Source organism: Rhinolophus sinicus, linkage group LG16 (assembly GCF_036562045.2).
Source record: "Rhinolophus sinicus isolate RSC01 linkage group LG16, ASM3656204v1, whole genome shotgun sequence".
Lineage (NCBI taxonomy): Eukaryota > Metazoa > Chordata > Mammalia > Chiroptera > Rhinolophidae > Rhinolophus > Rhinolophus sinicus.
Genome location: NC_133765.1, coordinates 24352041 through 24371282, shown reverse-complemented (window position 1 = coordinate 24371282; position 19242 = coordinate 24352041). Strand labels below are relative to the sequence as shown.

The window sequence follows — 19242 nt, the reverse complement described above, 5'->3', positions numbered from 1 at the left end:
GAGGAGTCAGAGTTATGCTTGGATTTTTGACTGCGTTGATAGTCGGCGCCCCTAACTGCTGCATTGTTCAAGAGTCAACTGTGCATCTAACTACTTTAGAAAATGGACCCATAATCATCAACTACATGGATATAATATGCTTTGTTCAACCTGTTCCTTATGTTGTTAACTAATATTTTACTTTAAAAAATGACGTGCACAGAAGTTTTTCTGATGATAGGTATTTTCCTCCAATTTCAATTCCCTAGTAATCCCTCCACAGAGTCAATGCTTCTTCGTTTCTTTCTGGATTATTTGATGCATTTCCATGCATGCAGTTCACTTTTTTGTTCTTCACAAATGGGCGCATATATGACACCTGGTTCTGCCTCACTCTTTTTACTGACAGTATAATATTCCACCGCTTGTATGTTCCATATTTGAATCAATCCCCTGTTAATGAATATCTAGGTTATTCCTGGAAGCCGCACCTCGTGTCCACCCTAGTCCATCTGTCTTTGTGCATTTTGTCTTCAGGTGTTCGAGTCTGTGGACGAGGTGGAGCAGGTGGAGACAGAAGGCAGGTTGGAGGAGAAACAGCCCAAGATCCCCAATGGGAACCTGGTGAATGGCACCTGCTCCCCGGACTCCGGCCATCCTTCCTCCCACAACTTCTCCTCAGGCCTCTCGGAGCACTCGGAGCCCAGCCTGAGTACGGAGGACAGTGTCATGGACGCCCATCGGAACGCTTCCCTGGTGCCTCGACCTGGGGACAGCAGCGTGGATGATGGGCAGAGCAGCGAGGCCACCACTTCGCGGGACGAAGCTCCCCGGGAGGAGCTGGCCGTGCAGGACAGCCTGGAGAGCGACCTCCTCGTCAACGAGAGCATGGACGAGTTCATGTCCATCACCGGCAGCATGGACGTGGCTCTACCTGAGAAGGAGGGCTCTGTGATGGAGGGCTGGGGGGGCGGTGAGGTGGAGAAGCACAGCCAGGCGGACAGCGAGGATAACCTCTCGGAGGAGCCTGAGATGGAAAGTCTCTTCCCCGCCTTGGCGTCCCTGGCTGTAAGCACTTCCGCCAACAACGAGACATCCCCTGTGTCTTCCAGCGGTGTCACCTACTCTGTAAGTCTCTAGGATTCTCTTCCACTCAATTTTCCACAGCTGTGGGAGGGCGGAAGTACCCCACAAACCTCAGTGATCCAGAACGACCTCTGGTTCATTGCATTTCCCCCGTCACACAAAGGGTTCACTGTGGACACCAGGTGGGGGACGAGATAATACATGTATACTTAAAGGACACGGACTTTGCAGTCAGTCAAATCGTTTCGGCTTCACATTCCAGCACAGGGGCGTCACTTTGTTTTTCTGAGCCTCAGTTTCCTTGTCTATCTGGTACCTTCCTTCCTGAGTTGTTTGCAGAAAGAGTGAGCCCAGTTCTCCGTGCCTGGCACACACTCCATCAGCAGCAGCAAGAGGGTGAGCATCTTGGTTAAGACTCAGGTCCGACATCTTTTAAATACTCATGTTCGCTTGCTGGCCAGAAAGTCCAAGCCAGAGGACATCAACTGAAAGGGAGGTCTTCGGAGTCAGGCACCGTGTGTCAGTTTTCCTTTAAAGAATTTATCTCTATCAGAGATATACATGCCTGTAGTTGAAAGAGTGACACTCTCAGACAGGCTGGATACCAAAAGCCAGAGTTATCTATTCCACCTGCCCCCACTTAGCGCCCCCCCAGAAGCAATAGTCGTGACTTATTCTGCCCAGGTTACCTGGCATTTACCCTGTCTCTGTAAATGCTTGTATTGCTACTTCTTGGTCGGTTTTTAGTTTTTCTTCAGTTGTAGGCATTATCTGTTGACTCCCACTATGGAAGAAGAGGATTTGGCCCCTTCCTTCCCCACATCCTCTTCTCAGATGAGACACCGTCTCATCCCCATCCATCCAATACAGTTAAAATAGTGTGTTTATTATATTAATTAAATAACTATTCAGTTGTTTACATTATTATAATATAATGTATACACCATTTAGTCAGCTGTATTTATGTTTTCGCTCCTGCAAGAAAATTGTGATTTTCTTAAATGTTTTCGTTTTCTAGTCTCTGCTTTCTTTTTCTTATATGTTGTTAATTCACCCCCCACACAAACTCTTTGCCAGTTTTCTGACTCTCTTCTGGAAAACATTCAGATAGATCCGGTTTTGTAGTTGTTTTGTTTGACTGAAGAATTCTAAGAGCCTCTGGCTTTCGCAGTCCCCGTACCTGATGGAGAGCTGTCGTTCTAGATCCTTCTCCGTCATCATTTCCAGGTTAATTTTGCTTCCCTCATATTTCCTATATCCAGTGTCTTTATCTTTTTTTAGTTTACTCCCTTGTTTAGGCAGAACATGTATTTCAGTAGCTTCCACGTTTTTAAGTTTTTCATACCTTCTTACACCTCAGGCCTCTGATCTGAGATCACTGTCTTCTCTGTGTGGACTACATTCCTTAGAATTCCCTTTAGCAAGGTCTCTCTTATTTTGTGTCTGTCTTGAAAGGGCTTCATTTTGCGTTCGTTCTTGAAGGATATTTTCACTGAATTTGCATCTCTAGGTTGCAGTTATTTTCTCACAGTACTTTGAAAATATTCTTCTATTGACTTCTGAATTCCACTGTTGCTGTTGAGAAGTCAGGCATCTAATTATCATTCCTGTAAAGGTAATCTGCTTTTCTCTCTAGGTGCTTTTAAGATTCTCCTTATGGTGTTGTGTGTCATGTGTCTACGTGTGGATATCTTTTTCCGTTTTCAGGGTAGAGGTTTGTTGGGCTTTATGTATCTGCAAATCGGTGTATTTAGTCAGTTCTGCAAATTTTTCATGTATTATTCATTCAATTGTTGCTACTTCCCAACTGTTCTCTCCTTCGGTAGCTCTGATTAAACGTTTGTGAGACTTTCTCACACTGTCCTCTATGGATAGTACTTCTCTTTCACCTTGTTATCTTTTCGTGCCTCTGTGTTGAATCCTGGATAGTTTCTTTAGGTCCCTTTTCAGTCTGTTTATTTTCTCTTTAGTGGTGTCTAATTTTCTGTCACATGTCTCTAGTGAGTTTTTCATACGTTTCATGAAGTTTTACTTGGCTTTTCTTCAAATCTGCTATAAAATGATCTGCGTGGTTATTTTATAGTCTCTTGCTCTCTTCTTAGTAATCTCTTCTTTGATCTCTTTAAAACTAGTAAATAAACTTCCTTTATACTTGGCTCCTGAGTATTCTAACACCCGAAGTCCTCGTGGAACTGGTTCTGCTGTCTGGTATTTACGCTGCGTGTCACTCATGGTGCCTTCTTCCTCTGTGTGTTTTGTGACTTGTTTTTAACAGGAGCTCATATTTCTTGGGACTTTATCTGTTGTATTATTTGAGGCCTAGGTAGAAGGTAGGTTCCTCAGGAGAGGGTTTTCTTTAGTTTCTCCCTAGTACCCAGGGGCCTAACCAATCTGAGGTCACTTGAAATTAGATTCTCTGCTCTTACAGACCACCCAGGTAGTGGGAATTTAAGTTATCAACCTGTATATGTTATAAACCCGATTTGAGGCTGTTAATTATCTGGGAAGTATCTTTTACACTTAATTTGACACCTGTGTTCAAGACAGGCAATTGTCCTTGAGATCATAGGATGTTAGTAGTTTTTTTCCAGTTTTCCCTTACTAGGGGTACGGCTTTTTGGGCTCCTGCCTTAATGCGGGAACATCTCTTAGTATCCTTAACCTTGGGGGTGGGAGGCCCCAGCATCGTTCAATTTAAGCTTAAGTTTTTCCCAGTTTGGTATCGTCCCTCAAGGCAGAAGCCAGCTTTGGTATTATCTTGTCTTTCTTGGTTAATTTTGGCTTTTAAGCGTTCTTTATTTTCTTGCCGTATCATTGAACCATTTCATCAGGATTGAAAAGAATTTTCATCATATAAAGAGAAAGGGGCTTTCTCAGAAAACAACAAAAACCAAATCAAACCCCCGGGGGGTCCAGGTAGAGGATGTTCTTTTTGGTGGCAACAGGAGATGGTTAGGAGGAGATGGGGGGAACCTCTGAAAGAATGCCTCCGTGAGCAGCCAGGATATAACTGTTCTTTTCTCCGCCCCCTGGGGGCCGGCAGCCGGAGCTGCTGGACCTGTACACGGTGAACCTTCACCGCATCGAGAAGGACGTGCAGAGGTGTGACCGCAACTACTGGTACTTCACGCCCACCAACCTGGAAAAGCTGCGTAACATCATGTGCAGGTGGCTGGAGGGGCAGGGACCAGGGGGTGGGCCTACGGGGACCAGGGGATTGGGCAGGGATGGCAGAGGTGTCGGCTGCAGGGAGCGCAGCTGGAACCACAGCATCTGTAGCTGGGATCTTTTCCCAGCCAACACTGACAATAATATAACAATCGCAGTAATGCTAATAATAGAGGGCATTTATTAAGAAGCACCTACTGTGTGCCAGGCTGTACCCTGAGCCCTTTAATAACACCCTCTCACCTAGTCCTCACAACAAGCCTATGAGATAAGCGTTATCCCATTTTATAGGCAAGGGAATGGAAGCTGAGAGGGTTACCACATTGCTCCAAGGCCCCCAGCTGGGCACTGGCTGAGTGGGTCTCTCGGGCTCTGGAATCTGTGCTCTATTTCATTAAGCCAAGATCTGGGCAACTTATTACTTTTTATTAAAAATTGCTACTTTTGTTTCTTAAAATATGAAAGTGACCCATGATTATTAAAAACCTAATTCAGCCAAGGAAATCCGAAATTTTTAAGGTTAAAGAGAAACTCCTTCCTTATCCAGTCATCATGCCACTCAGCCAGAAAAAGTAACTATTTCTAATCTACAGAGGGTGCTAAAAATTGTATACACATTTAAGAAAGGAAAAAACTGTATTAAAATTGTAATACTCAATATATACCGATAACAAAAGATGAATACAAGTCATGGGTATACGTTTTTTTGGCACCCCTGGTATTTGTGAATGTTCCTCCAAAGCTATAGATATAATAGATAATAGATAATATAATAGCATACATGTTATAAAGTTTAAATAATTTTTTACCTACATGGGATTATACTACAAACTCTTTTTCCACAACTTGCTTTTTACACTCAGTAACACATCTTGGACTTCTTTCCATGCTACTCTAACTTGGGTTTGCAAACTACTACCGTGGTCCGTGGGCCAATTCCAGCCCATCACTTGTTCTTGTAAATAAAGTTTTATTAGAATCCAGCCATGCCCATTTGTTTGCATATTCTCTGTGATTGCTTCTGGGGAGTTGAGTAGTTGAGACTGAGAAAATACAGCCTACAAAGCTAAAAATAATTATTATCTGGACCTCTCAAAAAAGGTTTACCAACCTCTAGTCTAACTCATTCTTATTAATAAGCACCATCTCTTAAATATTCTGTCTTACAGTCTCCCAAGCAATCACTGCCTCTCAAAATTTAGTCTAGGAGATACACATATAATTAACTTTAATGCAGTATGTTACATTAAAATGAAAATGTACTCGGGGGGAAAGAAGGATACACTGACTTTCACCTGGTTATGGCTTTGGGGAAAATCATGGAAATCTTTACAGAGGTGGTAACATTCAAGATGGACTTTGGCAAAATTAGGAGAAACTGAAGAAACCGTTTGACATACAAGTTAGGAGCACATACTCTGGGGTGGGGGTCACTTCTGTTCAAATCCTGCCTCTGTCATTTATTATTAGGTGTATGACTTTGTGCATGCACTTATCTCTCTGTGCCTCCGTTTTCTCATCTCTGAGATGGGACAATAATAGTTTTTTTTCATATGATTATTTTGAAACTTAAATGAGGCAGTACATATATAGTGGACTGAATGAACAGTAAGTGTTCAGTAAACATTAGCTGTTATTATTAAGAGGTAGATGGGAATTCCAGCAGAGGGAACTGCTAGGATCAAACAGTGTGCTTTATTTGTACACATGTGACTGGAGAGGAAGAAGTACTGGGAAGTGATGTGTGAGACTGTAAAGATGGATTGGGAGAATCTCTGAATGCCTTGTATACCCAGTTAAGGAGTTCGGATATTGTCCTATCACGCAGTGGGAGCCTGTGAAGGTTTTTGAGCAAGCAGTGGCCTCCTTGAGCTGGACTTCAGGAAGGTCATCCTGGTGGCTGAGCATAAGATGTTTGAAGAGAGTGAGACTGAGGATGGGGATGCAGGCAGGAGGTTGAGGAGTGGTCCAGGTGAGGGATGGGAGACTGGGCCAGGGAGGAGAGAAAGGAAGAGTGGGTTGGAGAAGCAGTTTGCGGGTGTCCTCACTGAGCCTCTGTGTTTGTCTCCTAGCTACATCTGGCAGCACATTGAGATTGGCTATGTCCAAGGCATGTGTGACCTTCTGGCTCCATTACTGGTCATTCTGGATGATGGTGAGTGTGTTCTCCCCGCCCCAGGGCTGGGGGTGCAGTGTCCTTCCCACTGCAGAGGAGGTGGCTTAATTTCACTCTGTGACTCCATGGAATGGGTCAGTACAGGTGCTCAGAATACCTGTCTGGTGAACACGTCAAAGCCCCAGTAAAGTAAAAAGTCCTATTGGTCCACGTTAGCCAACACTGATTTCCAGGTGCCCAACACCCAGTCAAGCCTTTGCTAGCCACTGATTATACAAACACGAATAAGAACAAATAAAAACCCAGGCCCAGATGCCTTCACTGGTGAATTCTACCAAACGCTTAAAGAAGAATAAATACCAATTCTTCCCAAGCTCTTCCAAAAAATAGACTAGGAGAGAACACTTCCAAACTCATTCTATGAGGCCAGTTCTTACACGAGGACCCACTGGTGCCCTGATACCAATAGCAGACAAAGATATCACACAAAAAAGAAAACTATAGACCAATATCCTTTATGACTATAAAGGCAAAATCTTTAACAAAATACTAATAAACTGAATCTAGCAAGATTTATAAAAAAGATTATATACCACGACCAAATGGGATTTATCCCAGGAATGCAAGGCTGGTTCAATGTATGAAGATCAATGAATGTAATTCACCACATTAATAGATGAAAGGACAAAAACCACGTGATCGTCTCAATTGTCAAAGAAATGGCATTTGACAAAATTCAACCCCCTTTCATGGTAAAAACACTCAAACTAGAAATAGAAGGAAACTTCCTCACCATGTTCAAAGGCATCTATGGAAAACCTACAGCTAGTTCAGACTCAGTGGTAGCAGACTGAATGCTTTCCCCCTAAGGTCAGGACTAAGACAGGGACGTCCACTTTTGTCACAAAAGGTTCAAGGCCAGACAATTGGGGAAGAAAAGGAAATAAAGGCCTGAGACCGGAAAGGAATCAAAACCATCTCTATTTGCATATGAGGCAATATTGCATATAGAAAATCCTAAGGAAGCAAAAGTATATATTAGAACTAATAAATGAGTTCAGCAAAGCTGCAGGATACCAAATCTATGTACAAAAGTCAGTTGGATTTCTATACAATTGCAATGAATAATCCAAAAATGAAATTGGGAAAGCAATTCCATTTGCAATAGTATCTAAAAGAAGAAAATACTTATGAAAAAATTGAACTTAAGAAGTACAAGATTTGTTACTCCAAACACTACAAAACATTGTTGAAAGAAATTAAATAAATGGAAATATCTCATGTTCATGGATTGGAAGACCTAGTGTTGTGAAGATGGCAGTACTCTCCAAATTGATCTGGATTTCTTGCAATTTCATGATAGATCAAAATCTAAGCTGCCTTTTTTTTTCCTATTTTTTTTGGGGGGAGAGCAAAAGTTGACAAGCTGACCCTGAAATTCATACGGGAATTCAAGGGACCAAGACTAGTGACATCAATTTTGAAAAAGAAGAAAAGATTAGAGGACACACACTTTCCAATTTCAAAAACCACTACAGAGTTAGTTACAGTCATCAAGACAGTGTGGTACTTCCATGGGATAGACACATAGATCAATGGGATAGAATGGGGACTCCAGAAGTAAGCCTTTACATTTCCAGTCAATTGATTTGTGACAGCGTGCCAAGACATTTCAACTCAGTGAGGAAAGAATAGTCTTCAACATACGATGCTGAAACAACTGCCTATCCCATGCAAAAGATTGAAGTTGGACTCCTGTCCCACACTACATACAAAAATACTAACTCAAAATGGATCATAAACTGAAAAGTAAGAGCTAAAACTATACAATTATTAGAAGAAATAATAGGCGTAAAATTATTAGAAGAAGACATAGGCGTAAATCTTTGTGAAACCTTGGATTTCTTAGGTATGACACCAAAAACATAAAGCAACAAAATAAAAAATAAAAAAATAGATAAGTTGGACTTCATCAAAATTAAAAACTGTGCTTCAAAGGATACCATCAAAAAAATGAAGAGAACCCAGAGAATGGAAGGAAATATTTCAAATCACATATATAGTATGGGACTTGTATCCAAAATACATAAAGAACTTTTACAACTCAACAATAAAAAGATCAATAACCCAATTAAAAATGGGCAAAGGATTTGAATAGACATTTCTCAATAGAATAAAAAATGTACAAGTGGACAATAAGCACATTATAAGATGCTCAAAATCTTTACTCACCAGGGAAATACAAATCAAAACTGTAATGAGTTCCACTCAGATGGCTGGAATACAAACAATGGAAAATAGCAAGTGTTACTGAGGATGTGCGGAAATCGGAAGCCTCATACATTGCGAGTGGGATTGTAAAATAGCTCATGCAGCCACTTAGGAAAACAGTTTGGCAGTTCCTTATAATGTTAAACATAGACTTACCCTATGACCCAGGAATCCCATTCATCAGTATATCCCCAACAAAAATGAAAACATATGTTCCTACAAATACTTGTACAAGAATGTGCACAGCAGGCTTATTCTTAATAGCCCAAAAGTGGAAACAACCCAAATGTTCATCAACAGATGAATGGAACAAATTGTGGTATAGCTGTAAAATGGAATATTATTTGGCAGGAAAGAGAATGATCTCATACATGCTACAATGTGAACGAACCTTGAAAACACTACGCTAAGTGAAAGAAGCCAGACACAAAAGACCACATATTGTATGAAGGACGTGTGATCAAACAATACAGTTTGATGTATTGTTTGCTGCTGCCAAGTGCCATCCAGCAGAAAAGCAGGGATTTTCAACATGGGAAGCAGCACATCGAACCTTAGTAACAGTGTGTGACAAGTGTCAAATTGTTCCATGCAGTCAGTCGGGTGTGAGCTTTGGTTGAAAGAAGGTGTGTTTTGAAAAATATGACGTAAATCATGGATCACGAACAACGTATTAACATGAAGTGGGCAAATGGTTTTATCCTCTGTCATGACAACGCTCTGTGTCACACATCGCTTCTGTAGTTTGTGTCAAATGAAAACATTGTGGTGTGTCCTCATCCACCTATTCGGCGTATCCGGCACTGTGCGACCTCTGGCTCTTCCCCAAAGCCAAAATGACGATGAAAGGTAAATGTTTTGAATCGATTCAGGACATCGAGGCAGCCATGACAGCACAACTAAAGACTCAAAAGGGGACTTCCAGAACTGCTTCAGAAAGTGGCAAGAACAAAGGGATAAGTGTGGTCGAAGTGAGGGGAAGTACTTTGAGGGGGATTAATGGCAATGTGTCTTTTACTGTAATACATTTTTTAAATTGAAACATTCACCGTGGTTTTTGATCACACCTCGCATGATTTTGTTTACATCAAATATCCAGAATAGGGAGATCTGGAGAGACAGCAGTTGACGTGCCCTGGGGGAGAGGGAGATGGGGAATGACGGCCGATGTATACAGACTGTCTTTTCTGTGAGTGCACTAAAAGCACTGGCTTGTACATTTAAAAGGGTGACTTGTATGATATGTGTTAAAAAAATGGGGAGCGGAACTCCCTATTCTTTAGACATGGGCTGTGCATAGTGACTTCCTTCCAAAAAGTTCAATCTAGAAGGCAGGGGAGTGAGAGAGAAACTATACAGTGGAAAAATCTGACAAGCTCTGCCTCGGGCCAGTGACCAAAATCAACATCAGCAACCATAAATCATTTGACAATATATACACTTGACATGATGGGATTAGAATGGCTCGTGACTTGTGCGGTCTTTCTCCAGTGACCCATAATCCCAGTGTCATCATAAGAAAAACATCAGGCAGATTTCAGTAGAGGAACAGTCTGTAGAATACCTGACAAACACTCTTCGAAAACAGTCAAGGTCATCAAACACAAGGAAAGCCTAAGAAACCCTCAAAGCCAGGTGGCACCTAAGGAGACATGACAACTCTATGTAATGCGTTACCTTGGATGGGTTCTTGGAACAGAAAAAGGGTTCAGTAGTTAAAAACTATGGACTGTAAACCAATGTGCCGTATTTATATAATACATTAATAATCAGGAAAAACTGGGTGTGGGGTATATGGAAACTATTCTCTTAATTTTTCTGTAAATCGATAAACTTTTCTTAAAAATAAAGTCTTGAAAAAAATAAATGAGATCCTACTATGCCTTGGGAAACCTCAGAGTTTTCCCCAACATTGCTAGGTGTGGAGAGAAAAAAAATGTACAGTTTTCATTTTCTAAACATTGGGTTAAACAATACGAAACAGATTACTTTATTGCAGGACTTCTCAGAGCCTTTCCTTTCTTAATATTTGTAGTAACTCTCTAAGCAGCATTTCACAAAGTTATTTGACCATTTCTTTGCATAATACCTGTAAACACCCTTTTAATGTTGATGTTTACCATTTTAATGCAGTGGTTCCCAGACTGGAGAATTTCATGAACCCCGTAGAATTTCAAAAAAAAAGTTGGGGACCAACGACCCATTGTCAACTTTTTCCTATAGCAAATAAGGATCTTTAAAACAGAGGGTTTGCTGTCACCATCCTTTCCTAAAAGGGTGTTTCGCCCCCTCGAAGGTGGGAAGTAGGTAATGAATTTAAGATCAAAGAGCATGTCTTGGCGTGGGATGCACTGGCCCACTGTCCACGTGTGTCTCATTTGTCTGTGGCCTGGTGAACCATCTCAGTGCCTCCGCCCATCACGTGGGGACCCCTGGTTCCTTGGGCAATGGCGGAGCTGACTGTTTCTCTTGTGCTCTGTCCCCAGAGGCCCTCGCTTTCAGCTGCTTCACAGAGCTCATGAAGAGAATGAACCAGAACTTCCCCCATGGAGGCGCCATGGACACACACTTCGCCAACATGAGGTCCCTCATCCAGGTATGATCCAGCCCCGCTCAATCATGCAACTCATTCCAGCTCAGCCCACTGACCCCCGTAGGCTTAATAGTCCAGCCCTAGTGTAACTCAACTCAGTGACTCCATCTGCCTTCGTTCAGTTCAACTCAACTCAAAACTCAATTGGACTCAATCTCTGAATGGAACTAAAAAACTCAATTCAGCTCAGCCTGAACTCAACAACGCAAATCATGTCCCCTGGACTGAGTATTTACTTGGTCCACACACTGTGGCCACAACAATGAAGGAAACATGGATGTTTGATTGTATTAATCCTTTTCCTCAGAGCAGTGTTTGGGCATATTGCACACACACAACACACACACATACACACACACACACGCCGCTTTATTGAGATGTCATTCACATTCCATAAAATTCACCCTTTTTAAATGTACATTTCAGTGGTTTTCACAGTGTTCACGGTTGTGAAACCACCATCACTGTCTAATTTTAGAACATTTTCATCATCCCCAAAAGAAACCCCGTACCCAGTAACGTCAGTCCCTTTCCCTAGCACCTGGCAACCACTAATCTATAATACTTTCTGTCTCTATAGATTTGCCTGTTCTGGACATTTCTTATAAATGGAATCATACAATATGTTGCTTTCGTGTCAGGCTTCTTTCACTTAGTATAATGTTTTCACGGTTCATCCAGGCTCTGTAGCATGTGTCAGTACATCATTCCTTTTTATGGCTGAATAATATTCCGTTGTGTGGATAGACCGTATTTTGTTTATCCATTCATGGGTTGATGAACATCTGGGTTGTTTCCATTTTTTGGCTATTATGAATAGTGCTGCTATGCACATTTATGTGTAAGTTTTTATGAGGACGTGTCTTCATTTCTCTTGGGGATATATCTACGAGTAGAATTGCAGCTGCACCATTTTACATTCCCACCAGCAACATACGAGGGTTCCAATTTCTCTACATCCTTGCTGCCAATACTTTGTTGTCTGTCATTTTTATAGCCATCCTCGTGGATGTGAAGTGGTATCTCGTTATAGTCTTGATTTGCATCTTCCTAATGACTCATGACCATTTCTTTGCATAATAACGAGTATTTCTCATGTAAATATTGGCCACGTGCACGTCTTTGGAGAAGTGACTGGCTTAGGGTGAGCTAGGCTGATCTCCGCTTCAAATCTTTTGCCCGTTTTTTAACTCCATGTGGTTGTTAAGGGCTGCATGGCGTCTGGTGTGGAGATGTGCCATCGTTTATTCAGCTGCCCCCTCTGGTCTGGCCTTTTCCCAGGAGGCTGATGTCCATGTTTCCTTCCTCTGACAGATCCTGGACTCCGAGCTCTTTGAGCTGATGCATCAGAATGGGGACTACACGCACTTTTACTTCTGCTACCGCTGGTTCCTGCTGGATTTCAAACGAGGTACAGACTTCACGCTGGGGCCTCGTTCCCAGACTCTTTGTCGCAGAACCTCAGGGGAAAAGAGACCACGGAGCAAAGCCAGTGGAAAAGAACAGCACCCATTTATTGAGTTCACCTACCTGACCTTGCGATGACATTATGCAGTAGGTATTGTTGCAGTCCCCATTTCACAGATGAGGAAACTAAGGCTGAGAAGAATTAAATTCAGAGCTAGGAAGAGTCAAGCCAGGATCGAGCCCCCGTCTGTCTGCCTCCTAAGGCCAGTTCCCTCCCTTCTGTGATGCCGCCTGTCAGAGATGGAGAACTCTGAAGTAAATGGAGCATGTTGCACATGTGATGTAGATATCATGTATAACACAGTACATTGCTATTGTGCAAATTCGGGGTGATGCTGAGAATAATGATATCTGACACCTAAAGGGGTACTCATTAAGTGCCAGGTACGGTGCTGAGCCATTTCTATGTATCACCTCGTTGGTCTTTTACTACTCTTGGCATCGCCCCACTTAGAGATGAGGAAAGAAGCTCGTGGAGGGAAGGAACTAACCCAGGGTCACCTTGCTCGTTAGTGATGGAGCCAGGATTCAGCCTGAGTTCAGTGGCCATCGAAAGCCTTGCTCTTCACCAGGGCTCTAGTCTATCTCTTTACTAGACCCAGACGCAGCAGCCAGCTCTGCCTGTGTGCAGGGGGAAGGGGTGATACCTCCCATGGGTGCTAAAGGACATGGAGTGCGCGGGGAGAGAGGGGACAGTGACAAGGGGCAGAGTAGGGACAGGTCAGTGTCAATCAAACCTGCACATGCTCAGTTCCTCCGTTTGCAGAATGTCAGCGCTAGACACTTACAACCCACCTGGTTTGCATACCCTGTTCTATAGATGGGGAAACTGAGGCTTGTGATGATCAAATGACAGAGTCCAGGTCTCCTGCCCCCTGGCCTGAGCTCTGTCCGTGGCACCAGGACAGAAGTGCAGAGCACAGCTGTCGGGATTTCCCCAGAGGGCGGCCGACACTGTGAGCTCTGCAGCTGACTCTCTCCCCACGCGTGTGCTTGTTACTGTCTCGGCAGAACTTGTCTATGATGATGTCTTCTCCGTCTGGGAGACCATCTGGGCCGCCAAGCATGTGTCGTCCGCCCACTATGTGCTGTTCATCGCCCTGGCTCTGGTGGAGGTCTACCGCGACATCATCCTGGAGAACAACATGGATTTCACAGACATCATCAAGTTCTTTAATGGTACCCACGTGATCGGGGCTCATCTGAGGGGTGCGGGCTTCTGGGGGGCCCTTCCTGGGGCCTCAGGAGGGATGGAGCTTTACTGATATTGACACAGTGAAGGGGGTGCAGGGGGCGGGGTTCTGCCCACTTCTTGCATCTATTTCCAAAGGGACGAACTGACATCTTGTAACGCAGAGGATGCATTTTTCTCAGGGATCTGGCAGAAGGAGCATGGGTGTCAAAATCAGGCTCGGGGCGGTGGGGGGGGGGTAAAACCCTGGCTCTGCAATTAACCAGCTGTGCCCATGGACAAGTCACTTCCCCTCTCTCTGAATATCCACTTCCTCACCTGTGAAATGGGGCAACAGTGTCTACTTCCGAGGGTTGACGTGTATAGGAAAAACAGGCCCAGGAAGGCAATTGAAGTGGCATGAAAAAGGCATGGCCTTGGAAATCAGATATGGACTCTGATCTCAGCTCTGCCAAAATGGTGCCCATTACACCACCGCACAGAGATGTCAGGAGAATTAAATGAGACATGAACAAACCCATCGCATGGTACCTGGCCCAGGTGAGGGGCCCAGAGCCGGAAGCTATTCCTACTAGTATTACTATTTAAAATGTTTTCTAAAGTAAAGAAGGTTTTCGGAAAAGCAAAAGAAGAAAAAAAGGCCACCTACTACCTCACCCTGGAAACTTTATTCGATTGTTTTTTGTTTTTTTGTTTTGTTTTTTGTTCTTGTTTTTGTTTTTGTTTTAGATTTTTGGGGGTAAGAGGAATAGGACTTTATTGGGGAACAGTGTGTACTTCCAGGCCTTTTTGCCAAGTCAAGTTGTTATCCTTTCAATCTTAGTTGTGGAGGGTGCCGTTCAGCTTCAAGTTGTTGTCCTTTCAGTCTTAGTTGTGGAGGGCGCAGCTCAGCTCCAGGTCCAGTTGCCGTTGTTAGTTGCAGGGGGCACAGCCCACCATCCCTTGCGGGAGTCAAACTGGCAACCTTGTGGTTGAGAGCCCACTGGCCCATGTGGGAATCGAACCGGCAGCCTTTGGAGTTAGGAGCATGGAGCTCTAACCGCCTGAGCCACCGGGCCAACCCCTCGTTTGTTTTTTGATAAGCTTTTTATTTTAGAATAATTGTAGATTTACAGGAAAGATGCAAAGGTAGTACTGACTTCCCGATACCCTCTTCACCCAGCTTCTCCTACTGTTGATATGTTACCGATCCTAGTATATTGCCACAACAAAGAAATTGACATCGGCACATTACTATTAACTGAAGTACAGACTATTTGATTTCACCTGTTTTTTAATTCATGTCCTTTTTCTGCTTTGGGATCCAATCCAGAAAACCACATTGCTTTTAATGGGTTCATTAAAAAAATATTTTTTCCATCCAGTCTTTTCTACAGTCATGTATATTTTTATGTTATTAACCATCACAGAATCCAGCTGTATCTAGGTGGTTTATTTTCTTCCACTTATTGTTTTAAAAACTGTCTTCCCTATAATCACTTTTGAAAACTACAGAATTTACCTCAGGTGACTGTCCAACACTTCCTGAACCATCCATCCCCTGTTGTTAGGCATCTAAGCTGTCTTCAGTTCGAGTGTGTGATTGAGAACCCAAAGCAATCTCACCTTTGTGTAGGGGTTTCTCAAACTTTCTCAGTTCGTGGCACCCTAGGCCAAAAGTGCCACTTAGCAAGGACCTGGGTGCAAACCACTTAATAAGTATTTATACCCTAACAACTTAGCAGCCATTTGAAAAAATAATACACATAAGTCAAAAGAAAACAATATTTTTGTTTCATTCTGAAACACAAGTACTAAGGGGGTGTGTGCGCCTGTTGGGCTTTGCACAGCTTCCTATACAGGTCGGAAACCACGACCTTCATTTCCTGTTCCACAGTGATTTTCGCCTGTTACTTGCTTTTTATCACAGCAACCGCTTTCTGAAAACATAGCTTTGCAAAGCTATAAAGTTGTTGGTGGGAATGTAGTGCCACTTGTGAATTCATTCACACGAGCAGTTTATTGTAGTGTTCAAGAAATGTGGGGTTCCCCTGTGTTTCCCTCACAATTGTTGTGAGTTCACAGTGGCACTCTGGGGTACCTTGGCCCCCAGTTCGGGAACCATGGTCTTACTGCATTTTTTTTTCTTCTACTAAATGATTTCTCAATGATAAATGTCTAAGTTTAGGATTATTCAGCTTTAACCATCTGATCATTTTGTGTAGCTCTTGATAAAATCATTATTTTGATTTCTCCCTTCCCCTCCCCTCTCCTTCTTTTGACTCCTTCCTTTCATACTTTTAAGCATTGATTAAATATCCGGCATTGCTTTCTTCAGAAGCTCCCAGTCATTGTATGTGTAGGAAGGGGGTGGGAAGACCTACCATTTTGAAGCACACACTGAACCAACATCATCTCATTTGATCTCACAGGTACTGTTACAGTTCCCATTTTACAGATGAGGAAACTGAGGTCCACAGTAGGTACTGTTACAGTCCCCATTTTACAGATGGGGAAACCGAGGTCCAGAGATACTGGCCTCCCAAGGTCTCTGCTTCCAGAGCCACTCTGGGGATGATGCCAGATGATTATGAGAAGGACCCCCCAAAAGCCCCTGCAGGGGCTGGAAGTGTGTCCTGAGGATGGACACAGCAGGAAGCTCACAAGATATTGCCTTCTGCTCTTTCAGAAATGGCCGAGCGACACAACACCAAGCAGGTCCTGAAGCTGGCCCGGGACCTCGTGTACAAGGTGCAGACACTGATTGAGAACAAGTGAGGGCCGCCTCCCCCAGGCAGCGTCAGCGGAGCTGCCACCTGCCTGTCCTGCCCTGTTTGCCTCCCGGCTGCCCCGGGAGCGAGGTCCTGTGTCTGTTCATGAACGTGGACTTCTGTGCTAAGAGAAACTGCCCCGACATTGGCTGCCAGGCAGGTGGGGTCGAGGGGTTGCCCCCTGAATTCAGCCTTACGTTTTCTTGTTTGACCAAAGATTGCCCACATCTGGGATTCCTCCCTTGCGGGAGTAGCTGATGGATGGAGAGAACATCTTTGTTCCAGGTCTCCAGAAGGGTCTCTGTCGTCTTCTCTCCCCGATCCCTCCAAACTGACTTGTTGGATGAGACTTGGGGAGGGAAGCTTTTGGAAATTGGCGTAGGAGAGGTCTGTGGGGCCACCTCAATCCTCTGAAAGGGGCGTTTGGGGTGCTGCAGAACGTGGCTGGGAGGCTGGCTTGGAGCAGGCATCCTGCACCTCGGCAGGACTGACATTTGAGCTGCTGGGTCATTCTTTTCTGACGGGAGCTGTCTTGTGCACTGGGGGGTGTTGAGCAAAATCCCCGGCCTTTACCTACTGGATGCCAGTAGCAGACCCCCCTACCCCAGTTGTGACAACCCAGAATGTCCCCAGATATTGCCAAATGTCCCCATTTGGGACCCACTGGCTGAGCCAATGAATGTCCCAACCCGCTGTCTCTACCTAAGCCGCCTGTGTTCTGAGGCTGCCCCCCATTTAGAAATGGCACACGGGCGTCCTGCACACATCTCCCCTTGAGGTTTGGGAATCTGTTTGTTGTATTCTCTCATTTTCCTCCTCCGCCTGACCCCAGAAGAGACTTCTTTTTTTTCAAGAAAGACGTCTTTCTGCCAGGGCGGTGGAATCCAGAAGTGTCTGTAGGTGTGGGATCGTCCGAGGCTCTTCTGGGTCTGGGCCAGAGCCCCGGGCAGGGCAGACTCCACGTCCCCTTCCTCTCCCTGGGTCAGACCTCACCTCTGTGCTCCAGGAGCTTGGAAGGTGTGTGTTGGTCAGGGACACCAGCTTTTCCCCACGTGGCCTTGCTCACTCAGGACAAAGGAGGAGAAAGAGGAAGACAGATTTCAGCCAGCGTCGATGTGTGTGTGTGTTTTCCTTGGGTAGTATCTGCTGGTGAACTTGCTCCCAGGTCATGGCTAGGTCTGGAAACTGTCCCCTCCACGTCACACAAAGGGTCACCGATCCACAAACATCCTGAATGAGCTAGTTCACCCTGCCCACCTGTCCTCCCAGGAGAGCAGTCCTGCCATCTCCTCTGTTCTGAGACTGCACCAGAATTGGGAGACACAATGAGTCAGGGAGGAATGCTCTTCCCCAGAATGGCGGGCAGGATTTGGGAGAGGGCAGGAAACACGTAAAGCACACTGATGAATTCGCAGAGGGGCTGTGTTCGTCCTCCGCCCTGAGCAAACCAGGACCGGAGAAATCCCTGCCCTGCGTGCCCGGGAAGGCCCTTCCCTGGGTCACAGCACCGCCGGCTGCATCTCAGTCCCCACTTTCCCCCTAGTGGGGCCTCTTGGGCAGGACGGACAAAGCCCAGGTGGCCCTGGGTTCCGAAGAGAATTCATCTTCTCACTGTGGTCCCCCAGCTTCCCGAGATGGGAAAAAAGGGTATGAAAGGCCCCTGTGGAGGTGTGTTTTGTCCCTCAGCTGTTCACTACAGAAGACATTACGTTAGCAAGGCCCAGCCCTCGACTTCTGATTCTCCTTTATTTTTCTGACAGACTAGTCACAGAGTACAGCACAAGATCTCTTCTCTGCCTTCTCTCGTGGTGTTCCAGAGAAACATCATTGGTTGTGGTTTGGAATAACTCATATTTATTCAGCTTCCTATGCTTGTTCAGGTCTCTGTGTGCTGTGTGCGTCCTCATGTACTGGAATCAAATGCGTGGGAGTCGTTTTCTCTATGGAGTGCGCGCCTTTTCTCAGTGTTGCCAACATCTCTCGTAACTGTTTACTAAAGAGTTGTGTCTATCTAGAGAAAATATATATAAACAGAGACATGTGTGAATCTGGATTGGTTTTGTTTCTGTGTTTGGGGGAGTTTCTTTTAATTTGAAAGAAAGACATGTTTGCTTCCTGAAGACTGTCCTTCCAACCGCCCCCCCCCCACCAGTGACCCATACCCAGATGGGGACAGATTCTCATGACAGCTGCCTGGTTTTTCCCCAGAAAATTCAAGGCAGGTGAATCACGTCTCACCCTTTGTATCCGTTAGCTGTTACCACAAGTAATGCTGTGTAACAAACCACCCCAGATGGTTTGAAACAGACATTTATTTAGCTTGTGATTCTGTGGGTCAACAATATGGGCTGGGTTTAGCTGGGAGGTTCTTCTGGTCTCGGTGAACTTTCCATGTGTCTGTGGTCAGCTGATGGCCAGCCGGACAACTTGGCTTCTGACACTTGGCTGGCTGTTGGCTAGGGCAGTGGGAGAGACGGGGCCATGTGTCTCTCAGCCTCCAAGCAGGCTAGCTCAGGCTTGTTTACATGGCCATGGTGGCACTTTCCAAGAGAGCAAACAGAAGCATGCTTGCCTCTTGAGGCCTAGGCTGGGAATTAGCATAAAGTCATTTCTGCCACAT

At 44.6% G+C, this 19242-nt stretch overlaps 1 protein-coding gene across 2 annotated transcripts in view; it reads left to right on the top strand.

Moving 5' to 3' along the window:
* The window catches only part of SGSM1 (small G protein signaling modulator 1), an 82503-nt gene extending 63834 nt beyond the window's left edge, over positions 1–18669 (top strand). For both annotated transcript variants that reach the window (XM_074321893.1, XM_074321892.1), the window contains 7 exons: positions 517–1107; positions 4109–4233; positions 6306–6388; positions 11107–11216; positions 12528–12624; positions 13692–13859; positions 16541–18669. In XM_074321893.1, the coding sequence (XP_074177994.1) occupies positions 517–1107; positions 4109–4233; positions 6306–6388; positions 11107–11216; positions 12528–12624; positions 13692–13859; positions 16541–16629 (1263 nt within the window). In that variant the 3' untranslated portion in view covers positions 16630–18669. The remainder of the gene's footprint in view (positions 1–516; positions 1108–4108; positions 4234–6305; positions 6389–11106; positions 11217–12527; positions 12625–13691; positions 13860–16540) is intronic.
* The last annotated feature ends 573 nt before the right edge of the window (positions 18670–19242 follow it).